General features: G+C 46.4%; 1 protein-coding gene across 4 annotated transcripts in view; it reads right to left on the bottom strand.

Moving 5' to 3' along the window:
• cdh5 (cadherin 5) overlaps positions 1–13111 on the bottom strand; it is a 30644-nt gene extending 17533 nt beyond the window's left edge. The window contains exons 1-8 of one of the 4 annotated variants that reach the window (XM_076050829.1): positions 4946–5082; positions 3473–3611; positions 3090–3308; positions 2404–2683; positions 1635–1751; positions 1374–1541; positions 1105–1286; positions 45–158 (exon numbers count right to left, since the gene is read on the bottom strand). In XM_076050829.1, coding sequence (XP_075906944.1) covers positions 45–158; positions 1105–1286; positions 1374–1541; positions 1635–1751; positions 2404–2683; positions 3090–3305 — 1077 coding nt within the window. In that variant the 5' untranslated portion in view covers positions 3306–3308; positions 3473–3611; positions 4946–5082. Of the gene's footprint in view, positions 1–44; positions 159–1104; positions 1287–1373; positions 1542–1634; positions 1752–2403; positions 2684–3089; positions 3309–3472; positions 3612–4945; positions 5093–12268 lie in introns of those variants that run through there. The other 3 variants (XM_076050828.1, XM_076050825.1, XM_076050827.1) reach the window with 3 other exon arrangements.
• Positions 13112–13913: the final 802 nt, after the last annotated feature.

Raw genomic sequence — 13913 nt, 5'->3', positions numbered from 1 at the left:
GTGTGTGTGTGTGTGTGTGTTGTTGTGTTGTGTGCTGTTTGTACCCGAGCCGAGGTGACTGCAGAGTTTTTGTTGTCGGCGTAACCCCGCAGGTGTCCATGGTCCTCCGTCACATCGACATTGAAAACGTAGCTGCTGGTCGTCTCGAAGTCCAGAGGCTGCAGTTTCACAAAACAACAACAGGGTTGAAAAGTTGTCAAAAAGGTGAAACTTGCTCGGTTTCTTGTGAAGTTGAGTAATTCCAGGGTCGCGGGAGCAGGATTAAACTTTATAAGAAAGCCACACTGCCGTGCAGGTAAACACACCAACAAGTACAGCTCAGTGTTCACACACACACACACACACACAACAGCAAGCACTGCTTACTGTCACTGTTCCGCTCATTACTTCTCTCCCTTCTGTGTTGGAAACATCCCGCTGTTCAGTTAAACACTATTTTTTTTTTATTTATTTACTCTTTTTTTCCCCCCCAAGGCGACGCTATTTTATCTGCCGGATGGGCCGCCACAGGTAGACGCATTCCGCTAACTGGATTATTCGCAGTGGCGGGGATACTCCCGCGCCGGGTATCAAAGGCAGCCGTAAACAGCTTAACAAGAATAAGACCTCAGCCGCAGCCGGGATGATAGCCGGCTTACAACGGCGAAACGCAGTCGGCGAGAAAAAGATGAGACGGGTGGCGGAGCTGCGGGGCGAGAGGCGTCGCGGGGGAAGATTGTGGCGCGATTGGATTCCAGCACTGGCGTGGGCACAAGCTATTACAGGGCTCATTTCATTAGAATACCTTCTCGGCTCTCTGATGTCCTAAATGCTTTTATCAGAGAAGCACAATCCGGTCCAAAGAAACCTGCGAGCATAAATAAAGCTCCCGCCGACCAACAGCAGGCCGGGGAACTGGTGAGTTTGATGCTGGACGGGAAACTTCTCTTTAGACAGAACTTTACGATAATGTTCTTGTGGGTGTGCTTTGTGGATTTAACGTATAAACTTCTAAAACAAGGAGGGCAAAAGGAAAACGCCAAACGATCGGTGGCAGGAATGTTTTCAAATGACACAAAGGCAGAAGATTTTATTTATTCCTGCAGTGTGATTTTTGCCACCCACCTTGTTCAGCATGAGGTTGGCGTCCTTGCTGGGGCTGCGCTGCACGCTGAACAGTTTGCTGATGTCCTCCGGGAGGCTGAAGATGGGCTCCTTGTTCTGGATCTGGTCCCTGTCCTCCAACTCCAGCGTGCCGATATTCTCGTGCACCCTGTGGTTCTCCGGCACCTGCAGTTCGTACAACCCTGGGAACAAGTGAAAGATGATGAGCAAAAATGATCAAGAGAAAACACTATCGTCCACAGACGTAACACAAAAGCTGCAGTCCGTACTTCGAACGAAGGAGGCGAGGTTGTCGTTGATGTCGGCGATGGTGATGGAGACGGAGGTGGTGGCCGTGCTGCCGGAGTTCATCCCCCTCATGTCCTGGGCTTTGACCACAACCACATACTGGCTCCTGGTTTCCCGGTCCAGACTGCTGACCTTGCAGGTGATCACACCTGCGAGGCAGAGACGGACGGACGATCGGCTCGAGCAAACGGCAAACAGAAATATTTGGCAGTGTCGCTGCAGAACCAGATGAAATGACGCACCTGTGACGCTGTCGATCTGGAAGGCCGCCTGGTCCTGGACCAGTGAGTACCTGATCTCCCCGTTGGCGGTGGTGGGGTCGTCGGCGTCGGTCGCCCTCACCTCGGCCACCTTGGTCCCTGGATTTGTGGAAGAATGTGATGAAAACCAAAGTTCTTTCGCTTTCTGCCGCTCTCCCAGCGAGTCGTGACTCTCGAGCAGAAACTGTTGTTTTCGCCTCAGTTCAACTCCCACAGACGGACGCGCTAATGGTCCTGACAGGTGTTGACGCATATTTCATTGCCCCCCGATGCTCCAGTCTATTTTTAACAGCAGCTCATTATCACTAAGTTAAACGTCAGTTGCATGATGCCGCTGCCCAGCACACATTTGCCACCGTCACAGGCATTAAACTCCCCTTTTGCATTTACAGAGTCAGCCACAATGATGGTTAGACACGTCAGGAAAAGAAACTTGCATAAGTATTTCATTTGTACAAGTACTTCTATACATAGACAGCTCTGTGGAAGCTTGATCAAATGACGACAACACTCTTTATGTTGTACCATGTCGCATTAACAAGTGTTAGTGTAACAAAATGTTACCTAACATTCACATCAATGTCAATGGCCACCACCACTTTGAGCACCTCTTGTGAGGTCAAAGGTCACTTGTGTTAATCTTGTGATGTTTAAATAAATTTGGGTAATGAAATATTTATTCAAGTTTTTCTTTTTCTGATGTATTTACGCATAATTTTAGCCATTCACACTCGTCATGCAGCTCACTCACCGACAGTGGCCCTCTCCATCACAGACCCATTGTAGGCCCTGGGGAAGACGGGGGTGTTGTCGTTGATGTCCGTCACCTGGACGACAAAGTCTCCGGAGTCCTCGATCAGCTGCCTGTTGCCGTCGTACATCCTGGCCGTCAGGTGGTAGGCGTTCTTCTCCTCACGGTCCAGCGCTCGGGTGACAAACAGGTCGCCTTTGTGGTCCACCGTGAAGATGGTGTTGGCTCCTTCACCGTCAATTTCAAAATTCTTCACCTCCAGCCTCTTGCTCGATTTCAACTGGGAATGGAGGGAGGGGGGGAAAATAAAAATTAAACCTGCAAGCGGGGTTGGTGGGACTGAGCCCGCCCCCGACCACTGCAGACCCCTCCCGATGCCCACTGACCCCTTCAGAATGCTGTGCTGTAACACTTGTTTAGTCACTTCGTAGTAGTATTGAACAGTAATACATTGCTTCAGCTTTGAACTTGTGGTCATGCCTTTGACCTTAATTGTGAAAATGAATGAATGAATGAATGAATGAATGAAAAATGGGGTGCAAAGCTGCATGTTGGGGTGACCCCCACTTTCAAGGCCCATAAAATAAAAACGGTCGCCATTGCAATCTTGACTCTCCTCCGTTGTCAGTATGAGACTCAGGAACTTCAGAAACCACAGAAAAAGCACAGAGAGCAAGGAAACTCACCTGTCCGATCTTGTAGGGGATGGGCGCAGGTTTCTCCTCCTCCACGTACAGAGAATTCCAGATCCACTCCCTCTTCCTCCTCACCAGGACTGGGTGCGACAACGACCCCTTCTGCACGCCCTCGACCGGACCTCCGGGAGTCTCGGCCTCCAGGTCGACTGAGGGTGCGACCAGCTGCACCGCGAGGGCCAGAAACAACAACTGGAGCGACGCCATTGTCTAGCAGGAGGTAAAAAAAAAAAAAAAAAGATGAGCAAGAGGAGGTAGGAAAATGTGGAAGGTACGGCGGAATAAGTGGTGAGAGACGGAGGGGATGAATACGGAGGGAGAGCGGGGGACGGGGGTGGGGTGGATCACATTAAAACCACTTATCAGCCACTGACAGACCCCTTCGCTGTGCCAGGGTGTGAGTCAGAGCGAAGGCCAAGGACTCGGCGTCCCCTCACAGGCCCCCCGCCGCCGCCGCCGAGCCTCGGGGTCGGCGCCTATCGTCAGCGAGCAGCGCTCTTAAAGCCTTTCAGCCTGGGACCCAAATGAAACATTTAGCCCCCTCGCCGTGGGACCCCGGGGCTGAGGAATGTGGCCGTACGGGGATCTATTAAACATAGACATGTGACCCATTTTGGGCCCCGACCCGCTGGCGAGCGCACAGGAGAAGGAGAAGGAGAAGGAGAAGACGGGTGGGGAGCGAGATGGAAGCTTGACGTTAAAGCCACTCAGAATTCTGTCTCCGTTCCCTGGCTGCTGGACAGGACGAGCGCTCCATCGCTGGGCAAGTTGACATTTTAAAATTTGGCCTTTCTGCGCATACCATATACAGCTAAAATATCAGATTTTATATATTTCTTTAAAAAAAGAAAAAGAACATAAATAAAATGTTAGAAAGACATAAACCTACATTTTCTGTTGCTAAAATAGGTGATTTTAGCCACAACTCTTGCTAAAAACAAAACAAAACAAAAAAACATTGAAGCAGACGCACATCTTTCCTACAGGGGGGAAACATTCAGTAACAGTTTTTGTCATTTTCATATAAAAACGCCACCCACCAGAAAAATGAAAACCTGCCACTTTTGCACCAACTACACGCCAAGTTCCTTCAGCAGCGGAAGCGGTTGCGGCGGAGCTCTAACTCTGCTCTGCTCCATTGACAGGCAAAAGTGCAACACTTTGAAAAACACAGGAAAAGAAATAAAATAGTTGCACGCTATCGTTTAGTCGAGGGAGCCGAGTGAGACTATTGACTGGCTCAGCTTTTGACTCGGCACACAACCGTCTGGCAATAGTTAACAGAGAGCGCAGCGAAACTCCCAAACACTCCCACAAGTTCCGCTGGAGAATGTTCTGGCAAAGTAAAGGTGTGCGCGCGCACGGCGCATGCGCGGAGAGATGGAGCGAGTGGGAGGGGGCCCACTTGACGAATGAACGCAAATTAAGCTTAAAAGTTGACCGACAAGGCCACGCGACGTCAAACCTCGCCTCGTGCGCGCGCAAAAGCGGATAAGCGGACATGTAACGAAACACACACACACACACACACACACACACACACACACACACAAGACAGCGCATCAGTCGTAACGGCGCTTCATACAGGTGATGATTCCTGTCCAATTAGTGGGGCTCTACAAAATAAATGCCTACGAGGAAACTTTGAACAGCACAAGCGAGAGAGAAAGATAGAAAAAGAAAACCGTTGCACGTTTATCGTTATTTCACTTTTGGCTAATGTGAGACTGTGGCTCAACTTTCGACACACAAGTCGCCTGCCGGGCAACAACACGGAGCTGTAAAACACTAAAACACACGTTTCTGCGGCTGAATTGGCTAACAGAGTAAAGATGCCAGAGCCTTACCTTCAAGAAGACCCTCGATGTGAACACAGTCGCCCAAAAGCTATTTAAAAATAATAATAAATAAAAAGTAATTGAGAAACGAACGAAAGTAATTGAGACGCGATCTACCAATCAAGGTTGTGAAAATCCAGCAATAAATCCGCAGACGATAAATGAGAGACTAGAAGGACTCGACGCTGTCTTCGCAGTAATACCGAAGGCGTTCTTTGATTTCGCTTTAATAAGCTTGGAAGTTTACTGACAGCCTGGTCACGTGACACCGAATCAAAGCGCATAACTTCGATTGGACGAGCAACGTTGTGCGTTCTTTAAAATGTGCTTTGAAGTGACAAGCGTGGTCATGTGACGTCAAAATCAAAGCGTGTAAGGACACTGTTTCAAAGTCATTTTTTTATATAGTGACTGCAAATAAGCAGTTAAAAAAAAAAGAAGCACATTTTATCAAACGTAAACCAAACACACACTATATACAGTCGCCCCTGAATATCCGCGGGTGTTGCCCGTGAATAGTGAAACACAACTAATAATGCTCATAGCATGGTAGTACCTTAATCCTGTCTGTGTATAGTGCACGCAGTTACGATGCGTTAACCCGTGTTATTTGTTCGGCTTAACAAGAGACGCCTACGAGGAATATATGGTTGAAGACGCCTGTGAATTGTCATTTTGCCCACGCAGAGTAGAACTGCGAATACCGCATAGTTATCTTAGGGTGATCGAGAGGATGTTAGCTCGTTAGCTAACATGGACAAATTAATTTTTCATCCAAAAGTTGTATTTGGTGCCAGAAGTTCTTCTATTATGAAGTTTAATGATTTGTATTATTATAGAATTGTGAAACGAATGTTCCGTTGCTAAACAAAGGTCACTCTCTGAGAGTGTTCCAAAGTTCTTTTCAAAACAAGAGAACAGGTATGACATTAAGAAGTGTACTATACTGTACTATACTATACTATAATGTACTGTACAAAGAGCCGTTGAAGGTATTAAAAGATGTGTATCTGTTATTGGGGTAAAATTATGGAACAACATCAATATACATTTAAAGATGTGTAACTCATTATTGATTTTTTTTTTAAAAACACTGGTCTGTAAAGATATCTTTTGAGGGATATATGCAGGAGATTTCATATATATATATATATATGTATATATATATATATATATATATATATATATATATATATATATATATATATATATATACATATATATATATATATATATATATATATATATATATATATATATATATATATATATATATATATATATATATATATATATATATATGTTATTATTTGAATTAATATTTTTGCTTGTTTCAGTATTATTTGGATGGAATTTTTATGGGAATGTGTCATTATTGACTCTAGGTGATGCTGATGTAGTTGTGGCTCAGCAACGGCAGTAGGAAAAAAATATCTGTCCTTGTCAGACCAAAAACAAACTGTAAATTCAGGTTAAAATTGTGTCTTACAAATTCAGCCTCAACTCAGGCCGCCTCATTTGAGACTTTGGTCTGGCAATAGAATGCAAACCGAAACATTCCATTTTCCAGAAATAAAGTGATTGTCAAGGTGACAAAATTCCAGTTTGGTGGAATTTCACCACCTTGCATCACTTTCTCCTGCAAGCCAAGCAGTTGACTATTGTTTAACCAAATTAAAACAGCCTATTTTAGACAGTAAAGGTCATGCTTGCTTGCTCATTTGTTTATTTTTGTATTTCTGTGGTGGGGGTGAGATTGAATCAGCTATGAGGTCTTTTACTCTCTGAAGTTTCGTCTGAAGTTTTGCCTATCTTTGCCTAAGAGCTACACGTATCCAAGTGCTCCCCCACGATTAGTGTCTCCCCCTGCTGAGCCCTATCTTATAAAGCAGAAATGCCAGGAAAAGTAATCTTCAAAACATTTTAGGCTGTATATGTTGTGCACTCCAACAGATATCTTGCATGCGGCCTCGCGCCATCCCAGAAGACAGATTAGAGCTTTTTATTGTCTTGCCGCCATTAGCAGCGGGAGGAGAGGGGGGGGGGGGGGGATTACGGCGAGGGGATTATACCCGCACAAAGTCTCCTCTCTCTAATGGCCTAATCTCATATTCCGCTGACCTCCCCTGACCTCTTCACACGGCTCCCCACAAATCAGCTCAAACAAGGATTCAACAGTGTATTTTTGTCCTTTGCTTTGTATCGATTTGTCTGGGCTTTATTTTCCACTCTTGAGGGGTTTTTTGTTTGTTTCTTTGTTTCTTTTTGTCTTTGTTTGCTTTGCCGTTTCACGGACTAAATTAATTAAACCACAGAGGAGCCCTGAATGGATATGTAAGTAGTAGCAGCAGCAGTAAATTGCTAGTTAAAAGCAGCTAATTATCTCATTTGTAATACTTTAATCACACTGGCTTCAGTGTAACTATGACTGCAAGTGCACCTTAAATTGTCATTAGAGTTTCACTCATCTTCCTTAAACTAATCCAGTGAATTGTAAGCATTTAATGCTTTGTGCCATTACGTAAAGTATCTTGGCATTTGCAGTCGGCTCAACACTGCTTACAAAAGACATTTTCACATTTACACAGATTTTAACGTCTCGTTAAAATAGTTTCTGAAATCCAGCCGGTACACTTTTCCCTAAAAGGGCATTTTTCCAAACTCCACTTCCTTCCGTCAGCGAGTGGCATCTGACTCCTTTTCCTCCTTTATCAGCTACAGGAAGCGTAAACACAATGCCTTCTGGGAATTTGCTCCGGGCTCCGTTAATGAAGGGTCATCGCTAACAAGTGGACACGCCCTTCCTGCTATTCAAGCAGCTGTTTATCTGCCCTGGTCGGCGTTCCGACCCGCTTTGACTCAGCCCGAGTCGACGTTCTGTCGTTCCTTCATTGCGGTGTCAGTTCCGCTCGCTGTTTTACACTCTGGCACTTGTTCTCCCTTTAAGTTGTGCGCCTTTCTAGTTCCAGGCGCTCCTCCTGATTTCACGTCTCCACTCCTCTCTTGTAGAGCCTCTCAAGGTGAAAGCTGTGCCTTGATTCCTTTTTTTTCATGGCCTATTCCTGTCTCCTGTCTATCATTCCCTTCATACCCCCTCTTTTTTTTTATTCCTTTTCTCACCTTTTTTTCCTTTCTCACCTCTCATCTTTTTCATCACTGTCACAGGCACTCTCTCTTTCTGAACTTAGCCTTAAAGGCAGATTTAGCACCTTAAAAGCCGGTGCGCTGGATGAGCACGCCAGCGGTGCCGGCCCTTTTTTTTTTTTTTTTAAGTCATCGTCAATGGTGTGTTCACACTCTGATGTATGGAAAGTGACTGGGGGGATGGGGTGTGATCAAGAGAATGCAAATTGAGTTTAAATTTCTGTTTGTACGGCCGTTCATACTTGTCATTTATATTTATCCATCCATCACAATGATAATCAGCTTTTTTTTCTCTTTCAGTGCCCCCCCGACCGTCCCCCCTTTAAGTGCTCGTGCTTCGCTCCGTAGTTATTTATGGTATCATTTATCAAAGGCATCTCTCAGAGGTGTGAAAAATAAATAACATCCAGGAATATCTGTAATTACATCTGTACATTGTCCGCAGGCAAGAGTGTGTGTGTGTGTATGTGATGTGTGTGTGTGTGTGAGAGAGTGAGACACAGAGGAGAAGAGATACAGTTGTCATTCTCTGGGATGTTTTGTGACTGGCAGACAGGTCTGACCTACTTTCACTCAACCAAAGGCTAAAGCACAGAAACGAGTCAACAAGACTTCATAATCCTGGCTGTTGCTGAAGGGTGGCTGAAGTTGGCGCCGCGCGATCCTGTTTGGTGTCAGGTCTGTGGCGTAAAAAGCCGACAGGAAATGGAGACTCTCAGGACTCTGACAACCTCAGTCGATGCCGGACAGAGCAGCGGCGCAGTTCAGTTTCTCACGAGTGAAACGGCAACACTTAGTCAGGTGCAAAATGTAAAAAATAAAATAAAATAAAGACATGTGATGCTTGTACCTCAAAATTACAGTTGATAAACACTTTTATTATAAATGGTTTGTAACGATGTGAGTAGTAAACCTGCCATTAACATAGCACCCCCATTGGCCTGGTGGTGACTGCTCGCATATTCAAATAAACCAATGAAGGAGGTGGATGAGGTATCCAGATTTGGATGCACAGGCCACCATAGTTGACAGGCAAGCTCAGGATGGGGAGAGAGAGTAAAAGGCACCGCAATCTAAAATATAACCACTTAATGTTGTTTTTTTCTTTAACATCTCTAAGTATTACACATTTTTTAGGAGCAAACGGTGGTGTAGTGGTTAGTGAGTAGGCTGCAGGTTTAATACCCGGGCCTCGAGCCTTTCTGTGTGGAGTTTGCATGTTCCTCGCAGCGTCCAAAAACATACATGTGAGGACAATTGAAAAACTCCAAATTGCCCGTAGGTGTGTGTGTGAGTGTCAATGGTTGTATGTCTTTCCATGTGGCCCTCGCACAACGACAGCTGGGATAGGCACCACCAGCAGGGGGAAGTGGGGATAGACAATGGAGGGATGCATGGAAAACCTTACAGAGTGTTGCTTCAAAGGCGAACAGTGCTGTTTCTTCCCTTCCAAACCAAACAAAGTGTTGCATCATTTGCAAGATGCAACATCTTCCGAATGTATCACTACATATGAAAGTAGAGCTCCTGTAGTAGCTCTTCAAAAAAAAGTAATTATTAGAACCGTTGTGATAGGACTGATGACAGCACTTTATCAAACTCATTGAAAGTTTTCACAATTTGCCTTTTTCCTGCGCCTGTGTCAACACTGTGAGGTCACAATATCTCAAAAAATATCACAAGGACTTCAGCTTAATAACGAACTCCCCCCCCCCCCTTATCAACATTGACCACTGTGGAGGACATGATCATTTGGATTCCAGACATCCTGCGACACACCGGGACGCTGAATGTCGTAACATTTACTGCAAATCCCCGGAGGTACGACTACATTTGGGCAGCAAGGAGAGCCATCAAAAAAGAAAGACAGAAAAAAAAATCATAATTCTTGTTGTAACCATCCGTTCAGCACTCAGATTGTCAACTGGCTCCATCAAACACGTTCTTCTACCTCGTTTGGTCCGTTCATTTGCACACTTCACAGGAAGTGACCCCGGGGGGCTAAAAATCTGCCGTCTCTGACGTTTCACTCCTGAGCACTTTTAAGTCTGTGCACTCGTGATTAAAACAGGTTTAATCAAAGCGAGCCGCTCGTTACAATCTGTCTGCCAGCAAGTCACACCACCCTGTGACAGTAGACACGCACTCACTGACACACACACACACTTGCACTGTGTCCTCAGTGACTGATGCCAGACTTTGCTCTATTCAAAATCTACTTTTCAAGTAGTATCAGTATCGACATGTTATGATGAATGTTCTCTTTTAACATCAAATCCAAACAGTTTTTAACATGTAAATCGACTACTCCAAGGCCATTTAAAGCACTGCGGTTCGGCTATGCGAATCCCCATTTGTTCTAAAGATGGAAAGAAAACTAATTAGTAAAGCAGATGGACCCACACGGATAATGTTTGATCATTCATATGCATGTTACTATGCCCATTTAGAATACAGAGATCGGAATAAATTCAAATGAACTCTCTCCTGTTGTTACAGGCACCATCTGTGATTACAAGTGTGTGTTGCATTGGGCGGAAACGCAATAAATCATAAGTGAATTTCCCACCAGAGTGCCAATAATTAAGATCACTTTGCGGATCTTGTTAAATATGAGCCGGACTGATAAACTAATGAGCACAGCTGATGTTTTTTTGTTGTTTTTTTTAAGTTAAAAAAAAGTCTCAAGTCTGAAGCCTCCAGAAGAAGGTGCTTGTGTAAAATCTATAATATATCTATAAAAGAATAGAGAACAGAATGCAGGTCAGTGTCTGGCAACAGGAGTCGAACTGGGTCTTTCACTTGTAATCAGCGACTTCAGTCGAGTCAACGTGGCCACAGCTGGACAGCTTGTCAACCCCTCTGACATATATCTGAATGAACGAAGGCCTCTAATCACCAGTCTTGTCCCTCTGTGTGTGTGTGTGCGTGTGTGTGTGTGCGTGTGTGTGTGTGCGTGTGTGTGTGTGTGTGTGTGTGTGTGTGTGTGTGTGTGTGTGTGCGTGTGTGTGTGAGTGTGCTGTAGGGTGAAGTCTCCCAGATGGCACCCAAAGGATTTGCCGTGATAGCTCCCTCTCCAGGAATTAGACCGCTGGGTTTTATTTGCATCAACGGCTTTTGACGTCCAAATCAAATCAGTCCGGGTGGCTCGAGGGGCCACCGATCCGGAGCCGCAGCCGGAGAGAGAAAAAGGAAAAAAGAAAAAAAAAACGGAAAAATCTACAACAGTGACGCCCTCGGCAGGGCAATGGAAACAAGCTCAGATAACCTCTCCAACAGCTGGGCAGTCTGTGGTTTATTAGGATTTTTATGTCTTTATTTATTTCACCATTGCAAACACCACTCCTGCCGCTCCGCCATTCGCTGCCTGCCATGAGCTCATTAAGACTATTACGCTCCATCAAATCATGTGGCCGGGGAGCCTGCGGCTGACAGGATGACACCAGTCGGCTGTCTGAGTCCGACATCTGAAATGGAGTGATCAATATTTTATCACTCCTCGTCAAGTTGACAGTCTGTGATTTTCTTTTTTCTCTCCCCCCCCTCCGCCCCTCATCATACACCCCCCCCCCCCCCCCCTTTGTCATTCAGTCTTATCAGGAGCAAGTCTCCCGGTGGAGCTTCGTCTGCTTTTGATTTCACTCCTCCGTAGCAGATCATCCAGTCCCCCCCCCCCACCCCACCCCCACCCCCACCCCACACACACACACACACACACACACCCATCTCAGACCCCCCCCTGCGCCTAATGGTCACAGGCATCTGTCTTCTGTAATGACAACCCAGACTCTCGGTCGTGGGGGGTGCGGGGTGGATGCACTCAATTACAACATTCAAATCAGCAGCGAGTCATGGCGGCGGCGGCGGCAGCGGCCGTGTACAGTGGTCGACAGCCGAGTCCCTCTGCGCCGCTTCCAGTCCCTCCAGCAGCGTCTCCTCCACAGCTCGCCTGCTGTTCAGGAGCCTCTCCACCCCCGGACTGACTGGCACAGTCACCCCCACTTCTCACAATGTTCTTTTTTTTTTTATGTTGTTCAAAATCAGGCCAAAACTGTTAGGCAGCGGGTTTGTGTCCGTCTGGACCATCGTTTGTACTTTGACTTTGTCACAGGTGGCAAACTCACACCCGCACCATTTCTCCTCCACAGAGGAGCAGAGAGAAGGAAAGAAAAAAAAGGGGAAACTCACCGTTCAGACGCAGAGGTCAGTCCAGGTACGCGACTTCTGAAACCCCCCAAATCCTTCAAGTTGCTCTTCTCTCGAACCCGAGCTTGTACCTCTGCTGTGGAAGCAGGTCGTTCAGTGGCTTCACTGACTCTCCTCCCTCTTCTTCTTCTCCTGCTGCTGCTGATGATTGTGAGAGGCAGGTGCCGCCGTCTCCTTCGTGGTCGAGGTTCTGATTCTCTCTCCTGCCTCGGCAGCTTGGCCGCTCAAATCCTTAATTCCCAGATTCCCGGAGAGACAAATTTCAAACTTTGCAGCAGAGAAAAAAACAAAAGAAACTATCAAAAAGGGGGGTTGTTCCTTCACCTCCCCTTCCCGTAAAAATAAAAATGTGCCTCCAAAATTCCAATTTTCCAAATATTTCCCACCCAAGTTTTGCGTCTCTTCTCTCTCTGCTGCTCTTTGATGTGGCTTCTTCTCATCCAGCGGCCCTAAAAAAAAAAATATGTCCAGCTCCAGCTGTCCCACCGCAAGCCCTTCTCTCTCTCTCTCTCTCTAACTCTCTCTCTCTCGCAGGTCACTGCCCACTTCCCCTTCCTGTTATTGTGAACGCTCGTCTCCACCGCGACTCCCAGCTACCAGCTTTTCCCTTCTTCTCTCTGCCTGCTGCCGCCGCCGCTCCTGAATGGATCGGAACGGAGAGAGAGAGAGACGCGGAGAGGGGTTGAGGAACGGTGGGGGAAGGAGGAGAGGGGAAAAGAGGGGGAAAAAAAGAGGAGGTGGCAGAGAAGCTGGGAGGGAGCGCATATGTCAAAACAGCTCAAAGACGCTCGGAGAGGCAGAGGAAGCAGCCGGCTCATGTTCGAGAAGCAGATGGAGTGAGGAGGGAGAGAGTGAGTGTGTGTGTGTGTGTGTGTGTGTGTGTGTGTGTGTGTGTGTGTGTGAGACAGAGAGAGAGAGAGAGAGAGACAGAGAGAGAGAGAGAGAGAGAGAGAGAGCTGATGAGGAGTAAGGTGAGAGAGGCGCTACTTCAGGGAGAGGAGGAGAGGGAGGGGGGAGAGAGGGGAAGATTTATTATTCATGTGTGTGAGATAAGGATTAAGTTAAACAGGTTATTGGGGATAATCCTCCGAGATTTCCCCACATGAGGCTAGTAAATATTTCAGCGTGTGTGTGTGTGTGTGTGTGTGTGTGTGTGTGTGTGTATCTGACAGAGAGATCTCGGCTAAGTCTGTAAATGAGATGAGTCCGACACGGACACACACACTCTCTCACACACACACACACACACACACACACACAGTGTCTGTAGGGGGAAGAGTCGCTGTGCAGTAATTTGGCCGAGTGGTCGTGGAGGCAGATGTGTATTTTTACACCAGACTTCTCCTCCTCTACACTCCATCCCTCTGTTTCTGCAAGCACTCGTTCGTCTAGTTGTTGTTCTTCTCCTTCTCTTTTTCCCTCTTTACACATACAATCTTTTCATTCCAGCTGGGAGCCGAGCTACTGCCCAGCAGTCGGCGCGACGGAGGAAAACAAACATTTTCTTTTCCTCTCGACTCGATGCGACTTTTTACAAAGCGAAGCCAAGTTTTTGTTTTTTTTTCCTACAAAACTTCTCAACAAAAGGTCGTCGGCGTTTGTTTTCAGGCACGGCATGCATGTAACT

This window comes from Nelusetta ayraudi, unplaced genomic scaffold (assembly GCF_046127955.1).
Source record: "Nelusetta ayraudi isolate G7.1 ecotype Tasmania unplaced genomic scaffold, CSIRO-AGI_Nayr_v1 ptg000130l, whole genome shotgun sequence".
Classification (NCBI taxonomy): Eukaryota; Metazoa; Chordata; class Actinopteri; order Tetraodontiformes; family Monacanthidae; genus Nelusetta; species Nelusetta ayraudi.
Note: the sequence above shows the minus strand (reverse complement) of the source record. Positions and strands in the feature narration are given on the sequence as shown.